Source organism: Panthera tigris, chromosome D1, assembly GCF_018350195.1.
Source record: "Panthera tigris isolate Pti1 chromosome D1, P.tigris_Pti1_mat1.1, whole genome shotgun sequence".
Classification (NCBI taxonomy): domain Eukaryota; kingdom Metazoa; phylum Chordata; class Mammalia; order Carnivora; family Felidae; genus Panthera; species Panthera tigris.
The window spans coordinates 17,920,521-17,943,830 of NC_056669.1; the positions used below are offsets into that span (position 1 = coordinate 17,920,521).

General features: G+C 53.0%; 1 protein-coding gene across 3 annotated transcripts in view; it reads left to right on the forward strand.

Annotated features, from left to right (window-relative positions):
• The window catches only part of GRIK4 (glutamate ionotropic receptor kainate type subunit 4), a 352,218-nt gene that overhangs the window by 45,094 nt on the left and 283,814 nt on the right, over positions 1-23,310 (forward strand). For 2 of the 3 annotated variants that reach the window (XM_042957686.1, XM_007072913.2), the window contains exons 1-2: positions 3,158-3,412; positions 8,966-9,097. In XM_042957686.1, coding sequence (XP_042813620.1) covers positions 9,016-9,097 — 82 coding nt within the window. In that variant the 5' untranslated portion in view covers positions 3,158-3,412; positions 8,966-9,015. Of the gene's footprint in view, positions 1-3,157; positions 3,413-8,965; positions 9,098-23,310 lie in introns of those variants that run through there. The other variant, XM_042957687.1, reaches the window with a different exon arrangement.

Consider the following 23,310-nt stretch of genomic DNA (forward strand, 5'->3'; position numbering starts at 1 on the left):
TTTATACACCTTGGCCAGGCTACCGGAAAGGAACGATATGCACACCATTTTGCTTAGAAAGCATTTCACTCACCTGCAAAGTAGCGCTCTGCTCATTCACTCATTTGGTCCTCTTGGCAACGCTATAAGGGGGGTGGTAGGAGTAGAATTTCCCCACTTTACAGAAGAGAGGTTAAGAGATGGGGCCAAAGTCAGCTCTCCACCGCCAATCCCTGATCTTTTTCCTCTGCTAGGCTGAGTCTGAGCGAGGAAGGAAGACTAACTTCTTCAGGGAAAGCTTGTGGTATGGCGTTGGCTTGGAGTAGCATTTGGCAGGTTCTTACCGCCCCCCCCCCCCCTCCAGTGGCAAGAGGCGTGGGAGCCCATCTTGTTGGGAGAGGATGCAGGTGTGGTCCAGGGTACCTGTGTACGGGACCGGAGGGAGCCTGGAATGCGGGTGGAGAGAGGAAAGAAGGGAGGTTCACGTTGACTAGTTCAATAGCTTTTCGAGGGAGGTCCGATTGCCCTTGGTTTACGTTTGTGGAAATGAAGCTCTCAGAGGTTGAGTAACCAACTTAAGGACACATAGTGGCGTCCGGGAATGGAAGCCAGGGACGTCTGTTCTGGTCCCTGGTAAGAGGCAGTTGTTTAGAAGTAGATTGAGGGCATCAGTCTGATACCTACACAGGAGGCGGCTTGGAGGGGAAAGGAGACTGGCTGTTCACCATGTCTTGCTCATTTGTGTCCAAGAATTGGGGACAGCCGTCCCTTGTCACGTGTCCTGAGTACTAGCAGATACCTGGGGTTGCTGTCCTCCCTAAATGTCCTCCCCTGATATCAGGCCTGGGCTGGGCCAGCCACGGCTCTGTATTTTATCTTGCTGAGTCAGGCCAGGTCCAACTCTCAGGGCGACACAAGCCACCTTTGGCTAACCTGGCACAGTCTCATCACAAAGTCCTGGGAGCATCTCCTGATGGTAAATGGTAAAAGCTGAGGACACCTGGACCGATCGTGTTGCCAAGGGACACACTCAGACTCATTTTTCCGTTGCTTGTGTCTCCTGATTTGAAAAATGTGCAGATGGGCCCTAGATCTCCTTGGATTCGACTCCCCTTCTCCAACATCATGATAATCATTATCACCACTTGCAGTATTTCCTCAAGTATCAACTGTGTGCCAGGTTTGGGATAGGAGAGAAGGCGCGTGTAGAGGATAGTAGGACTAGGTCCTGGAGCTGGTGGCCTGGGGCTCCCGTTGGCCAGGCGAGTTACCTTAGTAGATCTCACTCAGCCTCCCCCCTTTGGTTTCCATGTCTGCAGGTGGAGAGAACGAGAGTATCTGCCTCACAGGGCTCTTCTGAGGAGCAGTGGATCTGAAATAGTACTTTGCACAGAGGAAGTAAATAGTCAGCACATATTACCGCGGAGTGTAATTCCTAGAACTGCGGAATGGCACAACTTAAAAGAACTTAGAGATCGTTGACTCCAATTCCCTCATTTTACAGAATGAGAAACTGAGGCCCGGAGAGCTATCTCCCAGAGCCAGTGAGCACCCAGGTCCCTGCCTCCTGGGACAGACCTATGTCCTGGTGTCATGCTACTTGCCAGGGACACAGAATACTTATGCATGCTGCCCAACCGTATCAGGTCTTGAAGGTTGATTCTCCCTTAAGGAGGCCATGGGGCCTGGGGGTGGGGGGTGCTCCACTCCCCTGTCCTGGCCACCCTGCCATCCTGCCTCCCTACACACTCTGTCTACGCTGTTGGCTGCTGCTGGGAGTTTCTCCCAGCCGGGGGGCAGGGGGGCGGGGGTCAGAACAGCAGAGAAACCCACATCCATTTGTCTTGAGGAGCCTGGAGCATCATGAGGAGTAATCAAGATCTTGTTGCCCACACATGAGAGGAAACCTGTAATTAATCTGGCTGCCCCTCTGATTTCCTCTGTCCTCCCTGCCACCAAACACCATCTGGTAGCTGTCAGCCTCCTCTCGGACCCACCCTGGAAAATCACGATTAATAGCGTAACCGGCCCGTGAGGACGAGAGAGAGACCAGCAGAGGGACTGCTGACAAATCGGGAGACGAGAGGCCATTTAGCACAACTGGGCCAGGGGGGTCCAGACGGCGTGCTCGCTGCCTGAACACAGTGAGCCATGGGCAGGCTGTGCGGTCTGTGAGTACGAACTGACACTCTTGGGGATCTACAGGCACACCTACTAAGCTTCTCCTCGGTATAGGCAACATGGCAGGTGTGTCAGAAGGATACCCAAAAGGGATGTTCCCTTGCATCCCGTCACAGTCTGGTGATGGAGAGAGAGGGCATCAGCAAGCGTAGAGTTAAAGAGCCGCTCGCCCGTTCGTTCACCCATTTCATGAGGTGTATTTGCAGCCATTGCGCCAGGCGCTGTCCAGGTGCTGGAGGCGTCGCAGTGAATAAGAGTGTGCATTCAAAATACAAGCATGGGGGCTCCTGGGTAGCTCAGTCGATTAAGCCACCAACTCTTGACGTCGGCTCAGGTCATGATCTTGCGGCTCCTGAGTTCCAGCCCCGCGTCGGGCTCCGTGCGGACAGTGTGGCGCCTGCTTGGGATTCTCTCTCTCTCCCTCTCTCTCTCTGCCCCTCTCCCCCCTGCTCGGCCCTCAAATAAACTTAAAAATTAAAAAAAATATATAAGCATAGGGGGCGCCTGGGTGGTTCGTCGATTAAGCAGCCGACATCGGCTCAGGTCAGATCTCATGCTCCGTGAGTTCGAGCCCTGCATTAGGCTCTGTGCTGACAGCTCAGAGCCTGGAGCCTGTTTCAGATTCTGTGTCTCCTTCTCTCTGACCCTCCCCCATTCACGCTCTGTCTCTCTCTGTCTCAAAAATAAACACTTAAAAAAAAAATATATATATAAGCATGGAAGGGGGGCAGTCAGAGATGTCTGGAGACATCAAGGAATCCTCTGCCTTGAGGAAGCCGACCCGTCCTGAGATTCTAAAAAAATGGAAATTAGGTTCTCCTTTCAGAAGAAGTGGTGACGTCTGCTTTTTGGTGTTTGGATGAGGAAACATCTTGGGCGGGTAAATGGTAGAGCAGAGCTGGGGCTGTACGTAGCACGTCTTCCCAGCACTCATGGGGCAGTGTGCCTGCCATCAGGTACTACCTGCCACGGTGGACGGTGGGAGCTGGAGGTTCACGGGGGAGCCTGTGCCGCGGAGAAATTGGGTCTAGATTGGGAGTTCCTTGTGGGCAAGGGCTCCAAATGTAAGTCACAAGGGAACACTCCATGCTGACAGAGCCTTTTCCACATGCATTAGCTGACCGGATTCTTTCATTATTTCCACAGGTATTTTTTGAGTGCCTACTATGTGCCAGCCTGTGCGAGGCATTGGAGACACAGGTGGAAAATTCCAACGCGTTCCCTGCTCTCCTGGTGCTCATCACCCTGTGAGGTAGGCATTGCTGCTCCCATGTAAACCGATGAGGAGGTGGGCTTTGAAGGGGGAGTCAACTACTTGGGAGTGTTCCCTCAGTGAGGTTCAGAGCCAAAACCAGCCTGGCTTCCATCCAGGTGTGGCCCGATGGGCAGACTGCCCGTGTCTAGAACCGTGCCCTCAGTGACACAGGAAAGGGCTTTGTTTAGATTCTCTCCCTTCTAGGTTCCCAAAAGTACCTTAGTGAGGCCCGGCTCTATTCAGGTGAGGACTGTCAGAGACCCTGGGAGATCCGAAGCCATACTTAGATACCTGCTTCAAGCTTAAATTCTGCCCGAAAAGAGCAGTGAATGTTTGTTTCCCTCCCCATGCTGTGATTACTCTTTGCCCGGATCTATACCGTGATGTCTGCGTAGGTTGTTGGTTTTAACCGCAGCAAATGTACAAAATGGACGAGTCAGACCGGGAATTTGGTTCATGTTGGTGTAAACTCAGCAAATGCCTTTTTACAAAATGCCTCCTTTGTTATTATTTTTTTAAGTAAACTGTCGCCAACGTGAGGCTCGCACTCATGACCCCAAGACCAAGAGTTAGATGCTCTACTGACTGAGCCAGCCAGCCGCCCGCTCCAGCAAATGCCTTTTTGATGTCATCTGTCCATTTATTCATTTGACCAATGTTAGTTGAACACCTGCTATGTGCCAGGTAGCATGCTAGGTGCTTGTCACAGTCCCTGCCATCACTGCTGCTGGTTCTGTGGGAAGATAGCATCCTCGTAGCAGGTTGTGTGCCCTGATGAGGAATGTTCCAGGCCTGGTGGCAGCATATGGGGACGGGATCACAGAAAAACGGAGAGGGGAGAGAATGCAGTTTAGCCTATAGAAACCCAGGCCACCACGGGTTGAGGCCATATCCGGTGTGGAAGCTGGCCCAGAGGTGACATGTTTGAGAAGTCGGGGCTCAGGCTCTGCTAGAGTGTCAGGTGCAGTGGTGGGGGGGTGGGGGGCGGTAGGGACAGGTGAGCGGGAGCCAGGTCACGAAGGGCTTGCCTGTTGGAGTGAGGAGTTTGCCCTGGATCCCTGAGGCAGCGGAGAGCTCGGGGAGACTGGGCCTGGAGGTGTCATGATCGTGTTTGGGTTTTAGTAAGAATCCCCACCCCCAGCCGAATGGGGAGCCACCCAGGGAGGGAAAGACCCGAGGGAAGGAGGCCAGGAAGGCTGCTATTGCCAAGGTCTGGGTCCCTGCCGTAGAATACCCGGATGGGGGGAGCGTGGGAGTCCGTGGTGATGCAGAGAAGGTCACGGAGGCAGAGTTGTCGGCAAGTAGTGACTGCTCAGAATGGGGTGTGGGGAAGGAGCAATCTGGGGCGTCTCTCAGCTTTCTGGCTTGGGTGATGAGTGGGGTGTGGTGCCGCCTACAAAGAAGGAAGATATAGGAGAAGCAGGTGGCGCGCGTGGTGGAGAGGATACCTTTCGCCTGGGACGGGGAGCGTTTCAAGTGCTGTGCAACACCGGTGAGATTTCAGGAGGCAGCTGTATTGTGCATTCGGCAGAGCGCTGGGCATGGGATGCTGATTTGGAAGCCACGCCACGCAGGTGGTAAGGAGCCACAGGAGGAGGAGACATTCCCCAGGGAGGGACAGTGTTAGTGGGAAGCGGGCCTTGGTGCAGTATCCCCGGGATCATGTCTTTTTTATCCCTAAATTATTTAAATGTTTTTGGGGCGCGTGGGTGGCTCAGTCGGTTGAGCGTCCGACTTCAGCTCAGGTCATGATCTCGCGGTTCGAGAGTCTGAACCCTGCACTGGGCTCTGTGCTAACAAACGGCTCAGAGCCTGGAGCCTGCTTCGGATTCTGTGTCTCCCTCTCTTTCTCTCTCTCCCCCTCCCCTGCTCATGCCCTCTTTCTCTGTCTCTCAAATGTTAAATAAAAAACTACTAAAATATTTTTAGTTGAGGGGCTACTGGGTGGCTCAGTCAGTTGAGCGTCCGATTTTGGCTCGGGTCATGATCTCGCAGTCCATGAGTTTGAGCCCCGCATCGGGCTCTGTGCTGACAGTGCAGAGCCTGGAGTCTGCTTTGGATTCTGTGTCTCCTTCTGTCTCTGCCTCTCCCCTGCTTGCACTCTTTCTCTCTCTCTCTCTCTCTCTCTCTCAAAAATCAATAAACATTTAAAAATGTTTTAAAAATATTTTTAGTTGTTAACGGCTGCCCTCTTTGGTTCTAAGACCAGATTCATCTAAACATTAAAATGAAAACAAGACCTGAAATTTCGTTGTGCTTTTTGGCAAAGAATCTGAAAGCTTCATCTTCTTGTGCTCGTATGTAAGTGGTTAGGCTAGACAAGAAAAGCCAGTGGAGTCAGAGACCTGGCCAGCCCTGGCTTTGCCCCATAGCCGCCATGTGACCTTGAACTGGGCACTTCACCTTTCTGGGGCTCAGCTTCCTCACCTGTAATAGAGTTTGTCCTGTGTGTTAAATAAGAAAGAGACTGTGGAAAGAAGTTTGCAAACCACTGAGCGTTACAGTCATGTAACACGATGGCTCTCTTTATTCCTGTAAGGTTTGAGAGGAGATTGTTTTCTTTGTGCCCTGGGTTATACAGTCGAGGCTGAAGAGCAGCCTGGGACCTCAGACATTGTGGTCCTCACACGTGGTCTCCAGAATTAGCTAGGCTTCCGCCGCGAACGACAGAAGTCAGGCCCGCACGAACTGGGTGTAGTTGTGTCATCAAATAGAATTTACACAGGCTAATCTGACACCTATTTAGCAGTCTGAATAATAATTACCATGCGGCGTGCTGATCGGGCATAAATGGAAGGCATTTGACATAAATGATTATGGTTAGTATTGCTTTTATATAGCCTAACCAGCTTTTTACAGTTCTTTCCTCTTTGACCGTTTATTTACCCATTCAACAAATATTTATGGCAGCTGTAATATATGCTGGGCCCTGTTCCGGGCCCTGAGGACAGAGGAACAAGATTTCTGCCCCGTCCCCCACCTCCTTTGTTGGAGTTTGCATTGCACTGGGGAGACAATCACCGAACGATCAACTTCATCCATAATGAGTAAGAATGTCAAGCTTTTCTTGAGACGGTATTCGCCATAATCTGTCATTGCACCAATACCCATGAATTAAAGGACAAAGGTTCTGGGCCGGATTGGCCAACAAGCAGAGCTGTCTTTGCCTCTGAACTTTACCTTTATTTCCCTCTGACTCCCAATAGCAGGGGTGATTGCTTGAGGCCTTCCATCGGACAAGTACAAACTGTGCATCTGCTGTGTAAAGTGGACTCTGGGGATATAACAGCACGCTGGCAGCTGTCCTTGCCCTTAGGAAGCCCACACTGATCCCACGTGTGTGCACATAAAGGCAGCAGCAATGGGGAGACGTTCTGTCAAAGCCTCTCTAGGCCGCTGCAGGGGTACATAGAGAGGGTCGGGACTCTGGCCAGGGGCAGGGGTGCAGGAGAGGAGAATATGCAGAGCGAACAAGGTTTGCACAGGAAACTGCCAAGTGCTGGGTGTGGCTGGAACATTGAGTGTGTGTGGGGTGGAGGGGGATGTCGGTAAACAGACTTACCCGAGGCCTGTAACACACACACAGAAAAGTGAACGTAATCGTAAGTATAGAGCTCCGTTTTCACAAACTGAACACACTTGTGTAACCACCACCTAGAGTAAGAAACGGGACATCGCCAGCACCCCCAAAAGACCCCACCTGTTCCCATCCAGTCACCGCCCACCCTCAAGGGTAACCACTTGCTGGACCTCTAACAGTTGTACTTTAAAAAAAAAATGTTTATTTTTGAGAGAGAGAGAGACAGTGCAAGCAGGGGAGGGGCAGAGAGAGGGAGACACAGAATCTGAAGCAGGATCCAGGTTCCGGGCTGTCAGCACAGAGCCCGACGCCGGGCTTGAACTCATGAACCGTGAGCTCATGACCTGAACCAGAGTCGGATGCTTAACCAACCGAGCCACCCGGGCGCCCCTGTTTTCCTACTTTTTATAAAAAGAATCCTATTGTACGTACTGTGCTGTGCCTGGCTTCTTTTGCTCAAATCACGTTCATGAGATTCATCCGGACGGTTACGTGGGGTTGTTGATTGTTGATTTTTCATGTCCACGTTACATTCCATCATGCGAATGTACTCTGTATTTCTCCATTCTGCTGCTGGCCATCTGGGTAGTTTCCAGTTTGGAGGAATCCAGAGAGCGCTGCCACGAACATTCTAATCCATCTCTGGCGAGCATATCCATGCATTTTTGTTGAAAAGACACTCCTTGTGGGGCGGCTGGGGCATTAGGGTAAGTGCAAAACTCCGGATTTCAAGAGCATAAAGACCAGTTTTTCTAGAGTCGTATCCACGGGCTCCACATCCCTGCCAGCATTCCGTGTACTGTCCTTTTTTTAGGTCCTTCCACTGGGTGCATAGTGTTAACTTACTGTGGTTTGAGATTGCATTTCCTGATGCCCAGTGAAGCTGAGCGCCTTTTCAAATGTTAAGAGACATTTGGATGTAGTTATTAGTGGGATACCTGCTCTAGTCTTTTGCCCATCTATCTATTGGGTTGTCTGTCCAGGGGGGTGGAGGAAGAATCGTTTCAATACTACTTTCCTAACCCAGGGTGACCCGGGATTGGCATAGCCACGTGTTTCCTGGCCCCACCTTCACCCCACTGATGGGGTGCAGCTGGCAGGCTATCGACTCGGTTCTCAGGGTGTCCGAGAGGTCTCAGGGAGGTCCCCCCCCGCCCCAGTCCCCTCTCTAGCTCTGGTTCTGACGTCAGAGGCCCACCTGCCTCTGGAGGCAGAGGGGTTGGCGCAAGAAGGATGGGGAGGGGTTGGTTTTCAGCAGGTAGCAAGAGCAGGTGTGGAAACCAGCCGATGACCTGGTGTGCGTGCTTCTGTCCTCAGCATTTGCTGAGAACAGACCTCTCCCGCGTGTGCCAGGGAGGGACTGTTGGTGTATAGCCTGGCCGCTTGTCCGGCGTTATCTCGATCTGCAGGACAGCTCTACCACGTGGCTGTTGTCCTGCTGGTCTTACCCGTGAGGACACGGAGTTGGGTGGCCGAGAGAAGTCCTCAGGAAGGCCACCTAACTAGCATGTGGAGGAGCAGGACTCGAACGCGGCGCCGTCCCCACTCCACTCCCCAGCGAGCGGTGTGTGTAGTGTGTCCCAGGGCCGTGGCACCGCCTTGCTACCCCTCCCTCCTCTGCTCGCTCATGGCTCCTGTGTAAGAGCGGATGAAGGTTTTCATCCCCCGTTAGAGAGATTTAAGAACGGTGGAGCCCCACGCATCATTTAGTCACCTTTACACCCGTGTGCCCCCGATCTGATCAGCGGGATGGAGTTAGAACCTGAGGCTTCTGTGGGCCTGGGGACAGGGAGGAAGGACAGAGGCCCGGAGCTGGCCTGGAGCTCTCCCACCGGCGGTTCTGGTGGGGCTTGCGGGCCCTCTCCCCGGGGGCCCTCTGGGCACTACCTCTAGTCACTGGGCTGGGTGGGTGGCTACCTAGCAGGGGCACGGGACTCACCTGCTCCCCACCCCTCCCCACTCTCTCGCAGAGTTATGTCATGCCCAGACCAGCAGAGGGCTCCATGAGGATTCATAGAAGATGCCCCGCGTCTCGGCGCCTTTGGTGCTGCTTCCCGCGTGGCTCGTGATGGTCGCCTGCAGTCCACACTCCTTGAGGATCGGTAAGTGCTGCTCATACGGCCCCCTGGGGACAGCCCAGCCCTGGGGGATGCCTCCTCCTGTTAATCCCAGGTGTCCACCGGGGACATCTGGCCCCACACTGTGCCCTCCTGAGTTTAGCCTGGCTAGGAGGAGTGGTGGCAGGGGGCGGCCGACAGGCGCACAGCTCCGGTCTGGTCAATGTGCCCAGCCCCCTTGTGAGACTAAGGGTGCCAAGTCCCCAGTTGCAGTGTGTGAAAGGCTCGGCCTGGCGCACGAAGGGGCAGCTGTTAGGGGAAGGAGGAGGTTGGGAGGAGCTGTGGGGATTCCAGATCCAGGGCTGGAGATCAGGGAAGAGATCTCCCCTCCCCTCCCCTCCCCGGAGAGTGTGCCTCAGATCAAGTCAGGGAGTGCTCTTAGTGACCCTGGCCAACTCCTTGGCGGGGCCCTTGACTTGGTATCTGGCTTGATTCTGGAGAGGGAAGGCAAGGCCCCTTCAGTGACACATGTTCTCTCCCCGGCCTTGCTGCTGCTGGGATGCCCACTCAAGGCGTGGGCAGGCAATGCTGCCACCTGCCCTGTCGGCGACCTCGTCCCTAGAGCGAGGACTGGGAGTGCCTGGGGAATCAAGTGCCTCTTCTTCCCCAGGACCGAGCAAGGCGCGTTAACTGCAGGCTGAGGCGCTGCGGATCTGGGTCCCGGGGACACAGCGTCAGCCTCAGGGACAAGGAGTTGGTTCGGTCCGGCATACGCTGTGTGGTCGTCTGATGGCCCAGGACTGACGTGGAGTGTCAGGGATTGGGGAATTGTGTGTGTGGATGGGGAAGGGGGTCAGTGGGGACAGAAGGGGGCACAGCAGTGAGAAGCCCAGGCAGGTGGGTCGTTGGTCCTAGGAAAGCTGGTTTAACAGCGGGACCCCTGGAGCAAGGCTGGGCAACAGCCCTGGAAGGTCTCAGACCTAGGCGAATTATACAGACGGGTACCGATGCCCCTCTTCCCACACTGAGCTGCGGAGGGGGGGAAATGGGGTAGTGTCAACAAGGCAGGATCCTAGATCCTAAACCTGAACCTGAAAGCTTTAGAGGCTGATACGGAAGGAAGCTATCATGACGCCGAGTCCCAGGGAATTGGCTTTAAGCTGCAGCGTTTCTCCGGCTGCAATCAGGACCGGTCCACAGTCCCAGAGGCTGGCGTGCTGATGGTGGTTGGGGTGCCCAGGGTGGCCAGAGGTGAGCCAGAAGCCGAGACCTGGCGAGACCATGCACCACGGGCCAGAGGCCGGACTGCATCTCAGCGAGCTGTCCCGTGTGAACTTGTGGGCTCATTTCGCCATGCATATGCAGCAGCAGCTGATTGGAATCAGAAATGCAGACGGGTGACTTAGTTCTTCCCCTCACCCTGCCCTCGACGCGCCACTCCGCATGCTTAGAGAAAAGGAATTAAAAAAACAAAACCTTCCCTCCCTCTTCCCCATTCGTTTCTACCGAAACTTCAAAACCTAATTTAATTCTGCTTAGCAGCAATGCAAAACGGTTCATCTCCTTAAGATGCTTAATTTATAAGATGCCTACAGTTACTCAGCATTTGCTGCGAGGTTTTCTCCCCCTCTAAATGAGTGGATAAAGCGGTAACCCATCAATTTCCATTCGTCGCTAATGGGAAGCGGAAAGGGATTGAGCCAGAAACGGCAGCGCCTCACGGCCTTGGCTCTCCTGACACTTGTTCTCTGGGAGGGAAGCAGAAGGAGGAGCTGACAGAGCCCTCTCTTGGCTGCTACGCTGACAACGGAGGGCTTCAAAGGGACCGTTCGTGCTCCCATACCCACCCCTGGAGCATCGCTTGTCCAGCTCTGTCAAGACTCTGTTGGCCCTCTGTGTTTTGGTTCACGCCAGGCCACTTGCAGCCGGTTTCCAGCCAGGCTGGAAGGTCAAACCGGGCCCGATCCCCTGCAGAGGCCAGGAAGCGGAGTTAAGCCAACAAAGAGAAAGAAAAGAAAAGGGAAACCAGAGCCACAGTGCCGGGACCCGTTTTGCCGTCTCCTTGGTTATCCTGGGGGCCGGGAGCTTTTCTAAAAGTCTCCTGAACCTAATGGATGGAAAGGTGCTAATTACTGTGGGCTCCGGAGGGGATCTGGAGTGGGGCAGGGATGGGAAGAGAAGTAGGTCAAGAAAACAAGTAGCTGTGCTTGTCAGCGGGCAGCCCTGTGCACAGTGGGCTGGGCCAGCACGGGTGGTGGGGGGTGCAGGGGTCTCCCCCGACCTGCAGAGGGTGCTGTTCATCCCCTTTCCCGCAGGGTCACGTCTCCCTGCGTTTGGTGATCTGGGCTCCTTCCAAACCCCTCCGCCTCAGGATAGATAGCTCGGAGGGTGAGGCTGTGTGAAGGGGTGAGGAATCTCAGAGATGAATTGCCCGTCCTGTTCCATCCTCAGCCCTGCTTGTCCGCCGGTGACAATATGGATGTTTGTAAAGAGGCGGCCAGACCCATTACCGTGCCTGGGGACGGCTGCTTTTCATTCAAGTGAGGCACGGGGCGGGAGATACAGCCAAATTGTCTATTACAGTGCCCGGTGTTTACCCCCCCGAATGAGGTTTTGGGTAAGAGAAAGGGATTTTATTTATGACTGTGAGGCTGCCTGCATAAATTCCCCAAACTCTCACACATATGTCAGCCCCCTTCAGTCATCTGTCTTCTGAAAATGTCTTTTGATTTTGCTTCTGTCCCTCTGGGTTCTCTGAGTGATGACTGTGGGAGCCACAAGTTAGTAAGTGCTCAGAGAAGACCCCACCCCATCTCTACAGCCCGTCATTCCTTCGAAGGTTCATCATCCTACCTTAGAGCCATGAAGGATTCTGAGGATCCCATTCTCTAAGCTGCTCATTTTATCCATGAGGAAGACGGCCTAAAGGGGACATCGCGAGTAGGTGGCCGGGCTGATGGCAGCCGGCACTAGAACCCAGTCTCCTGGACTCCTCTTACACTGCTTTCTTTGCCGCCCACTGGCGGGGTCCCCTGGCCACCGGGGAAGCAGATTCACTGTCAGCAGTGTGGTCTCTGGTGGTTTTCTCCCATCCTGTTCCTGACATGAGCAAAGGTCACCCTTGCCCAGAACACACTGAGTACTCAATGTGCTTAAGTATTGAGTACTTAGCTTTCCAAGTATTCCAATACTCCAAGTATTGAGTATTAGCTTTCCAGACTGTCTCCTGTTACTCCTTCCTCGGCCCCTCTTTCAGCCACACTGATTTGCTGTTCCCCAACTATACCGGGAAGGTTGACTCTGGGCTTTCCCCACCGGCCTCGCGTGCCTGGGACCAGCTCTTCCCATTCTGTCTTCTCTGCCTGGAAAACGACCACCACTACTCTTCTTTCTCCTCCCTCTCTCCTCCTCTCCCATCACTGCTCTCCCTGGCTTAAGTAGCTCTTCCTCTGCAGAGTCCTTTCTCGCGATTACCCCGTCCCTCCTGGGGAGAAATCATCTCTTACCTGCCATTTTCCCATTCCCTGGTACTTAACGCCTGTTCCAGCACCTACTGGGTTGTAGCTATTTTGGCCTTTTCCCACCAGACTCTGAACTCCAAGGGCGATCGACCTTGGACACACTTCGCGTATGCAAGTGTATCACTCAGGCTCAATGAATGGGATGTGTGGATGAGTCCCTGGCCCCCTGCTTCCCCAAGAACATGCTTGGTATTGTCGTTTTAAAGTACTGTCTTCTGGTCTTACGTATATACGGTTAAAGGCATAGACCTACTGGAGGATGGGGAAGAGAAAGGAGAGAGAGGAGAAGGAGAAAATGTCCATCTGTCATTGACAATGGAGAAGAGGAGTGGGCTAAGGATCCTGATTGGGTTCCAAAGCAGATTTTGGCTGTGATGATAAGTACGGTGATATAGTTCTCCATTTATTAATTCGCTGGACTGCTGTTTGTTGAGTGCTCTGTGCCAAGCACTGAGGATATGGCAGCAGGATAACAGTCACCAGAGTACCTCCCGCTCGGACAGGCTTTACTCTCTGCCGGGCACCGTGCTAGTATTCACAGATTTAGGGCAATCTTCATGTCAGAATTAACGACCCGATGTTACAGATGAAGACACAAAGGCTCGGAGAGTTTAAAGGACTCGTCCAAGGTCACATAGATACTGAAATTTGAACCTGTCCCCAAAGCTGTCTCTTTCTACTCTCCTTCACTGTGGCTGGGACACCCCCGGGGACGGTAGGGATATCCCATTATCCGAGCGGTCAAACTAACTCTATCGTGTTCTACCTGGTAAAGGATTTGACAGATGGAGCCATTGCTGATGGAGTTCTAGCTTCTGGTCGACTCTTTTACCCGCAAATAAGTTCCTCTGGGCACAGAGAAAGCCCATCTCGCAGATGGGGAAACTGAGGGCTGGGGATTTGAGAGCCTTGCTCGCCGTGGCACAGAAGTCCTAAGGAGTGTGGGTGGCATCAGACCCACCAGCAGGTTTTGGAGCAATTGGACCTCTTTCTTGTTTAAAGTTTCCCTGGGTGGTAAAGTAGCAAGAGTCTGGATTTATTTGACACTCTGCCTTACTAGGACACCCAGGCGCTTTACAACTACCATTTTTTACTTGGTTGGTTTCCCCCAATGAGCTCCAAGTCCTGGAGAGAGAACGTTAAACATAGAACATTCAAATGTTATAAAGATGGAGATAATAAGAGAACTGGGGGAGGTAAGAGGGAAGGATAAAAAACAGTTTGTTTGTTTTTTTTTTTTATCCTGTTCTGCCGTGTATTAAATATATCTGACACACGGAGATCCAAATCTGCCAGCTGAATTCTGTGTCTTGCAAAAGATTCACTAGGGGGTGTTTTTGAGGAGGGGGCTCTCTTAATGTTGCCACGTGATGTGATTTATGGAATTTTGATGGGCACGTAACTTTTCATCGCTTTTCCAAATTGAGTCACCCATATAGGCAATCAATTGGTCTTTCACATTAGTGACAAATAGAAATTGATGACTTTCTCCTTCATCTGTCTCCTAGAAGGATTTCTGAGACACCGCTCTCTCCCCTGCCCAGCACCCTAGGGGATCTGTGCCTGCCTTATTACGTCCGTATTCCTGGGTCTAGCACCGTGCCTGCCCCATGGTCATACTTTCTAAATGTTTGCTGGATGCGCGAACTGATGGCAAGTTTTGAAACTTGAGCTGACCTGTCAGATTTCTCCCTCCCCAGATACTGGTCAGTGCTCAAAAAAAGCAAGCAGCTTTATTTAACAATAAGTGTATAACATGTAATTGGAAGAATAAATATCTTACCAAAAAAGTCTGTGTGTGTGTGTGCACGTGTGCGTGTGTGTCTACAGCATGTATGCTTGTCCAAGGCTGTCTCCCCCTGCCTCCTGACTCACCCCTGCTGCCACAGCTCCAGTGGGGAGCAGGGAGCCTCAGCTGTATCTACGCAGGCACCCAGGCCAGTGTTCTGTGTGGGGTCACTCAGCCCACGATGTCATCACCTGCCTTCACCTGCAGCCTGTCTTCTTCCAAGAGCCTCACACAGGATGCCTTCAGGAAGTTTAAATTCTTAGCCTTTCCAGAACGCTTTTGTGAAGTACGGCTTCCGGCCACGGTCTCTTCTGCTGCCAAGTGGGGATTGAATTTGGTACAGACGGGCTTCATTTTACTGATAAGAAAAACCAAGTTCCCAATCAGGGTAGCAAAGGGCCCCTTTGGCAGGTGTCCCAACTCCTGACTCCCAGGTGCCTGGTGGCATTTGTGCCGTGGTTTGCAGTGTTTAACGTGTTCTTACACACGTATGAATTCAAGTTCCCCAACAACCTGCAAGGCAGGTGGGAGGGAGCATGTCTAATGGAAGAAGATCCTGAGGTTCCCAGAGTTTGTGACTTGCCCAAGCTCATACGGAGGAGAGTGGTGGCTTCAAAGGGAGGAGAGGAGAGGGCACAGCCCAGGTGGTGGCTGAGTGGTTCTGGTGAGCAGAGGCAATATAGACAGCCAAAGTGACAGAGTCTTGAATAGCTTGTTGGCAGTATTCTCTTGATGGGTGGGATCGAGAGCCACCAGAGGCCAGCGTGCCGACACCCAGGACCTCATGAAATCAGGCTGAGCTGAAGGAGATAGGCAAGTAAGTAGGAAATGTTGTGTTTTCTTAAATACATCGTGACTGATCTCTGGGACAAAACCGGGAAAGGTCCCAGGAGCAGGGCTATCAGAGCGAAGGGATGGTCTGGTGTTCCCGGATTATGGCTAATTTTGTGTGGCTGCCTCTGTTCACTTGTGCTAGAGTGGCCTGCTTCCCCCTGGGCTCTCGTTGTGCCCCTCACAGTGGGAGTGAATCCTTAGCAAGCTCTATTTTTGGGGGGGGGGCTGTGGGGAGAAGGTAGAAATTATGGAAAGAAATTTGGATTTGATGTAAAGAAACGCTTGTTAGATGGACGGAATGGCCCGTGCTGGGTACCGAGGCTTGTACAGCTGGAGGTGGCCACAGATAGTTTGGACGGGGATTTCAGCATCCAGGTGGGGGTTGGGCCTGTTACCTCTAAGACCACTTTCAACCTGGGATTCTGGGATAGAATGCTTTGGCCTTTGGTCTGTTCTCCTACTCCCATAGGGAGACAGTCCATTATCATCGTGTTCTCATTAACAGCCATTAATAAGCCTTAGGATGGAGGTGACCATCTACTGAACTTAGGCCGTGACCTCATTTGGCCCCAGTTGCATGGGCAAGCCAGATAAGACACAGAGCCCTGCGGATTCTTTTCACTTCGTCAGTGGAAATTTGTCTAGGTGTTTCTTGTCTCCCCGCGGCCGCTGATGGGGGAGTCGGAGAAGCATGGGCACCAGTGGGAGCTGTTGCCAGACCTCAGCCAAGTGCCTGGGTGCGTGTGAGCCTGAGTGGGTGGGAAGCACAGGTGTGCACGAGCAGAGCCCAGACATCCTACTCTCAGCCTTGCGGCTTGGCTCCGGGCAAGACAGCGGCCACACTTACTCTGGCCTGCGGGAGGAGGCATGTGATCCGTACCAGCTTGACGGGGCCTGGGCCTTGGCTGCTGAGGAACGCTGGGCATCGGGAAGGATGCAGACACCTGTCAGGCTGCTCAGCGGCCCCCCTGTGTTGTCTTGTGTGCTTCTTCCCGTGGAGCTGAGTCATGGGGTCCAGCTGCTATGGTGGCTGGGTTGGCGAGGCCCACGAAGCCCACACCGCCGAAGAGGGCCGTGGAAAGGGAAGAGAGCCCAGACCAGCTGGGGCACAGCATGTGCCTGTGTTGGCATACCCAAGCCCCTGGCCGGGCAGATGGTGCCACTGTGCTAGATTTGGGAGGCGCTGCAGCCCTGGCCGGGGCTCTCTGGCGTTGAGATTCTCTGTGTGCATTACCCTTCTCGGAGGAGAGGTTCACCATTCTGAAACTCTACCCCGAGGGCAGACATTAGCCACATGCTCTCAGCTCCTCTGGCTCTGTGTGCTCCTACTGAGGAAACCTGCGACTGGGGGGCGAGTGACCATCTGTGGCAACCCATGACAGGGTCCCTGTGGGTCTCTTTCTCTTCATCCCTTCTGCTAGGGCTCGCCCAGGTGTCTCCCATGGCTATTCCAAGTTTATCGGCAGCTGGCGGCCAAGGGAGAACGGAGCCAGGTGTGTTGTGGATAGCACTGGGGTTGGCTCTGGAAGGTTCCAGCATCGTGTAGATGTCGATGCCAGAGCATGGGCTCTAGCCAGACTGCCTGGGTTTGAGTCTGAGCTCCACCCTTTACTGGTTGCGTGACCTCGGGCAAGCACTTGATAACTCAGTGCTTCGATTTCTTTCTTCGTCTATAAGGTGGGGCAACAGGAGTCCCACCTCAGGCATTTATGAGAGGCCGGTGAGTTGCCACACAGAAAGCACTCGGAACAGTGTGAGGCAGAGGATCTGAAGCCGGCCCTGCGCCATCTGCAAGCCCGATGTGGGGCTCGAACTCGTGAACCGTGAGATCATGACCTGAGCCAAAGTGGGACGCTCAACTGATTGAGCCAACCCAGGCGCCCTTCCCCTTTTCCTTTTAGCAGCGTTTTCTTAAAATTAAAAAAAGTATATATTTATTTTTGAAAGAGAGACAGATACAGAGTGTGAGCAGGGGAGGACAGAGAGAGGGAGACACAGTCTGGAGCAGGCTCCAGGCACTGAGCTGTCAGCACAGAGCCTGACACGGGGCTCAAACCCACGAACTGTGAGATCATGACCTGAGCCCAAGTCGGATGCTTAACTGATTGAGCCACCCAGCACCCCCCCCCCACTTCCCTTTTTCTAAACCCTGCTTTAAATTCATCTCTTTCTCAGACCTCAGAATCCTCACCTGGTTGGGAAAGCTCTTGCTTCCAGAATCTTCCATGCAAGTCGCACGAATGTTCCCATGCTTGTGCGTGTGTCGTCATTGATGCGTACCCGTCTGTCCCTTATTTGAATTCCATCGACCCCACAAGCCGAAGAGCATCCTGATGAGCTCTGTCGTCCCCCCGTCCCCCCAGGTGGGCTTCCCACACTGGGGTGATGGTGCCAGGTCCTGGCTAAGGGATCTGAAGGCTCTCCCATCTTAAAAACCACCCTAGTCCCACATCCCTCATCAGCTAAGCCGCTATTTCCCTCCTTCCCTTTACATGGAAACTCTGCAAGAGAATTGCCTGATCAAAGCTGCCTCCATTCCCTCTTCTCTCTTACCGTCTCAGTAGGACCCCCTCCCAGAACGTGGCCCCCGCCAGGGATGCCCGCCTGGCTACATCCAGTCATCTGTCCCCAGGCCGCATCTTACTAGCAGCACTGACGTAGCTCCTCACTCCCTCTTCCTCAAAACACTTCTTGCTCTTGACCTCTGGTCACACTCCTATCTTGATTCTTGCCCTGCCTTGCCGGCTGTTCCTTCTCAGTGTCCTTTGCCGGTTCCTCCTCAGCTCTCTGACCTCTGAATATGGATGCGCCGTAGGGTTCTAAGACAGCTCCCTCCACACCCGCCCTTTAGACACCTCATTCAGTCTCAGGGCTTTACGGGTTTATGGCTCTCTCCTCTCCTGTCCAGCTCCCACCTCTCCCCCAACTCCAGACTCCTGCCCCTGCTTACCCTCCCCATGTGGATGGCTAAGAGAAACCCAGACTGGACATATCCAGAATCGGGGTGTGGATTCCTCTCCCCGTGCCTGCTGCTCCTCCCATCTCCGCCATTTCGTGAATGGGAGTGCCATTCGGTCTGTTTGGACTCAGTCCTCTGTTGACCTCCCCAGGGCCTTCTCATCTCACGTCAGCGTAACAGGAAACATCCTTCCAGCGTCCCACAAGGCCCTCCACGATCTGCCCCACCGTTGTGTTACTTTTCCATCCCATCTCTTACCGCGCTGTCTCTTGCTCACTCCAGACCAACCCCGACCCCACGGGTTTCCTTGCTTCCTCTCAGACGTGCCAGGTATGCTCTCACCTCAGCGCTTTTGCATTTGCTGGGCTCTCTGCCTAGAACTCTCCTCCCTGGATGTCTGCATGGTCCGCTGTCATCTCCTGCAGGCCACGCCCTGCCCCACAGCACCCCCTCTCTCTCGCTCGCTTGCTTGATTTTTTCTATGGCGCTTATCACCACCTGACAAACTGGTCCTCCTTGCTTATCGTCTGAGTCTTCCCGTCAGGAAAAGCCCTTTGTTTTGTTCTCTGCTACTTCCCCAGCATGTCAGATAGTGCGTGGTGTATAGAAAGTGCTCACTAAATAGCTACTGAACAAATGAATAACGTGGCCCCAAGGGACGCCCCAAAGGCGCTTCACATTTGCCAGCTATTGGAAACCAGGGACGATGGTCCTCTCCCTTGACACAGAAGCAGTTCTGAACAAGTGCCCCTTTCTAAGTGCTGGTTCCCTGTCCCTGTGTTCTCTGATCCCTGCAGCAAACCCCGGGTCCTGGGGCCAATCTTGATCCCATTCCGAGGAAGCCTAAGCCAGCAGTTTAATGACTCAGCATCACAGTGAATCTTGGCTGCTGGTCTTACTTCGTCCCCTCAGATCCAAACACCAGGCTGGTGACTTACAATCATCCCCCACCTGTGCTGCCACTGCGGTGCTCAAGCTTCTGTCCTGTCATCAAGTCTGAGACCTCACTCTGACGTTTTGCCTGTGCGCAAGCTCCCCTGCGCCTGTGGTCGGGCCTTGCTGGTCTCCGTCTTCTGAGGGCCTGGGGACCTGAATCCGGACCCAGCCTCCCGGCTACGACCCTGCCACCTGCTTCCAGCTCTTTCCTGACGCTTCCGGCATTGGCCAGGGTACCTGCCTGTTGTCTGCCAGCAGATTTTCCCGGTGCTGAACTCCGCCTGTCCACTTGTGCTGAGATTCACAAAATCTTGACGGTGGCAGGAACCCCAGTCTAACCCGTTCCACTTTGAGTAGTGCCGACTATGGGTTTTTCTTTCTACTGAGCCCACATCTGTCTGTCTGTGCCTTCCGCCTACTGTCCTAGCACTGCCCGTCCCTCAAGAGCATGCAGAGCCGGTCTCTGTTCTTCCCGGTGATGGCATTTCTGAGATCTGTAACACTGTCATTTCACAGCTCCTCCTGTCTCCCTTTTTTCCAGAGACGCATCATCAGTACCTTTGTTCCTTCCTTCTCAGCATCCTGGTCACCCTCCTCCGAATGGGTTCTTTTTCTTCTTCCCAGTTAGCACGTGGCCCCCAAATCACAGGCAGGCCCTCCCCTTAACTGCTTCCAGTCGAACACAAGCACCTGTTCCAGGCTGGTGGGGTCTGGTCTCCAGGTTCAGAGCCCTTGGTGGACTCATTCCCACCAAGCCCTGGCTGACCAGTCTTTGGGCTAAAGGACGTTCATCTAGGTCGCACCTATGCCTGTGAAATGTCCCCCCTCTGGCTCTTCACAGGCTAGGCTTTGCTCTCAACACCCAGAGCCGGTGTCACTCCTGCAGCAAGATGCTCCAGTGTCACCTGGGTAAACACACCTGTGTTAGGGAGCCTGGTGCTGGAGGTTTGCTGAGTTGTCACCCCTGTGGCTTCTTCCAAGATCTGCTTTTCCCATCCTTTCTAGTACATGGTCTTTCAAGCAGGGAGTGACATGGGCAGGGGAGGGAATGCCACTTTGCTGGCAACACTCATAAATTCGCCCCAGTGGCAGGGATCTAACAACATGAGACTTTGAGCTTTCAGCTCACAGATGAAAGAACAGGGATTTTCCCCGAGATGACAGAAAAGGGAAACATACAGCCCTGGGGGCCTCAGCAGGAAGCTCTGCTAAGGAGTTGTTCCAAAGAGGCACCAGCCATCAGTTTGTGTGGGAGGAGAATTTCACCAGGTGGCCCCCAACCCCATCCCCCGCCCACCTGCCACCAGCAGCCACCTGGAAGTCTCAGACCAACAGACTTTGGGCAAGTGGGCGAGCTTTGCGAAGATCACCAGTAAGGAATTCTCCTTGCACTTTGTGGAGCTCTTGGGGTTTCTGAACCTAAAGGGACCTTTACCTGGAAATGGTGGTTGAATGCTAATTTCCCCGTCAGAGCCAATTTGGAAAAGCCAGAGAGCCAAAGGAATTAAGATTAAGTGGACGTAAGTGGAGTTCGTGGAAATGAGTGAAGGCATCTGTGGATTGCCCCTATTGGGACTCTTCCCGTGTTTAATCAGCTTCTGCCTCATTGGCCCAGAGAGCAATGTTGGCCCCTGGGCAGACGGGGGCCATGCTCTCTTGGAGGGCCGCTGCTGTAGGCTTGGGGTGGTAGCGTGGGGTGGGAGGCTCCCTTTTGGGTCATGAGCTAGTGCCTGTCTTACTGGGAAGCCATAAGGGCGGTCCCCTCGGGGAGCTTGGAGTTCACATTTGAGGCTTCATATCCTGGGCACTAGGGAACAAGTCGGCGTTGGATTAAAAATTCATGGTTATGACTCTCCCTTACTGTCCATATTCCTTTAAGCAAATTACACCACCTTTCCTGCACTCAATTTCCCATCTGTACACAGGAGATAACAGTTTGCCATTGGACGTTATTGCATTAATTGAGAGGAGATGTGTGAAGTGCTGTGCCTGGTGTGTGCATCTAGTAATACGTAAGAAGCGTTAGTTCATTTGTTTTTTGTTTCTTTAAAAATAGCAACAGTTTGCTCAACGTCGTGGCAAACATCATCTTGGGTCTCGTCATGGGGTAACGGGATGCGGATGGGCTTTACTGACAAAGTCAGAATTGAATTACAGTTTCAGCATGTGACCTTGGACAAATTACTCGGCAGCTGTTTTCTAGTATAAAAGGGGAGTAATATTACTCAACCTGGATGATTGTTGAGGCTTATGTGTGTGATAACACATGCAAAATGGCTAGCATGGTGCCTGATAACTAATAGGTCAATAAATAATAGTTATCAGCAGTTCTATTAATTATTACTATAATCACAATGATTACAACTGTAGTTTTTCTATTGCTGCCATAACAAATTACAATGAATTTAGTGGCTTAACCAAGAAAAATTCATTATCTTCCAGTCTGTAATTCTGCAGTCCAGCATGGCTCTCGCTGGGCTAAAACTAAGATGTCGCCTGAGCTGTATCCTTGTTGGAGGGCTCTAGGGGAAAATCTGTTTCCTGCTCATTTGAGTTTTTGGCAGAATTCAGTGCTTTGCAGTTATAAAATCAAGGTTTCCGTTTTATTGCTGGCTGTCAGCTAAGGCTGCTCCCAGCTTCTGGAGTCTGCCGCATCCCTTGGCTCGTGGCCCCTCTCCTCCATCCTCAGAGCTGGGGGTCAAGTCATTTTCACGTGGCAGCTCAGCCGGGAAAGGCTGTCCGAGTTTAAGAACTCAGGAGATTATATTGAGCCTACTGGGATAATCCAGGATAATCTCCCCATCTCAGGGTCTATAACCTAAATCACATCTGCAACAGTAGATGAAACGTAACACACTGGCAGCTTCCAGGGATTAGGGGGTAGATGTCTTTGGGGGCCATTATTCTGCTCCTCTGTTTGGACAGCCTCCAAGATGGGAGGCTGAGCCACTGGAAAGCCTTCTCATGAGGAGTGCCTTATTCAGGGGACAGTACCCGCACTCGGAAACCGTCCCCAAGTCCAGTCCTCGGCCCACGTTGCCTGACTCCTCTCACGATCAGCCATCTCGCAGGAGAACCCGGCAGTTGAGAGCAGCCAAGCCAGCGCATTTCCTTGCTGGGTGGAGGGAGCTCGATAGGACGGCCAGGTGACTGTGACCGAGATTGTACCACATGGGGAGAGAGAGCCGGGAAGAGACTGTGTAACAGGAAGCCCTTCATCATGTTCATTTAACACGTCAGGGTTCTAAAGGAGTAACCTACAAGCTGAATGTCATTCTGAGGCCATGGTAGGTGGGCTCAGCTGGGCTTGGCTGGGACGGCTGTGTTTATTTCCTGCTACAGGGCCCGGAGAGAATAACATCCCCCAGGGGCTCGCCTGTCATCCATCCAGAAAGGGACAGATCCTATAGTGCTTTGAGAAACAACATGATGTAGGAGGTACTGCTCTGGGCAAGGAATTTGGAGACCTAGAAGCTGGTCCAACCTGTCTCTCCATCCCCTGGTACTTACTGAATGCTTTATGGAATGCTGACAGCACCCTGCAGTGGGCCAGCCTCTTTGGAAGTGCAGGACAGAAACTGTTTGGTGAATGTTCTAAATAGGAAAAGGCAGGACTCTCAGACATGAAGGAGTTCGTAGGGCAGTACAAAACAGGGAGGCATCCAGGGCTAGAGGGTCAGCTCTAGAATTAAACATGGTGACGGTGGTGGTCCGGGGACCATGGGCACATGGGCATTTTGGGCTCGTTTTGCCTTTCCATCTCCCGCTTCCCTCCAGAATGGGCTTCATGGGAGGGTGATGGACCAGCCCTTGAGAAGGCCTTGTCACAGGAGATGGAATGACATCCATGTTTACCGAGCCCCTAATACGTGCCCATCACTTTCTATAGATGGCATAATTTAAATTTTGCGAGAGTCTCCAGAGGTAGAGTTGATAATGTCCGGTGTTTAGGTATGGAAACCGAGGCTTGGAGAGGCTACGGTCACTCAAACAGAATCTGGAAGACCGTGGGTTTGAACCCAGGTTTTTGGCGGCATCCCTCTATTCTGTCCGCCACACCAGCTATCTCCGTTTCCTGCTCCCTGCTGTGGTGCCCCCCCCCACCCATGGAGCCCCTGGGGGAGGTGCGGGGAGAAGGTGGGCATGAAAAGGTTCACCCAAGACCCCTGGGACACCTCAGTTCTTTAAAGGAGCAGAAGGCAGACACGGTACCTGTGCC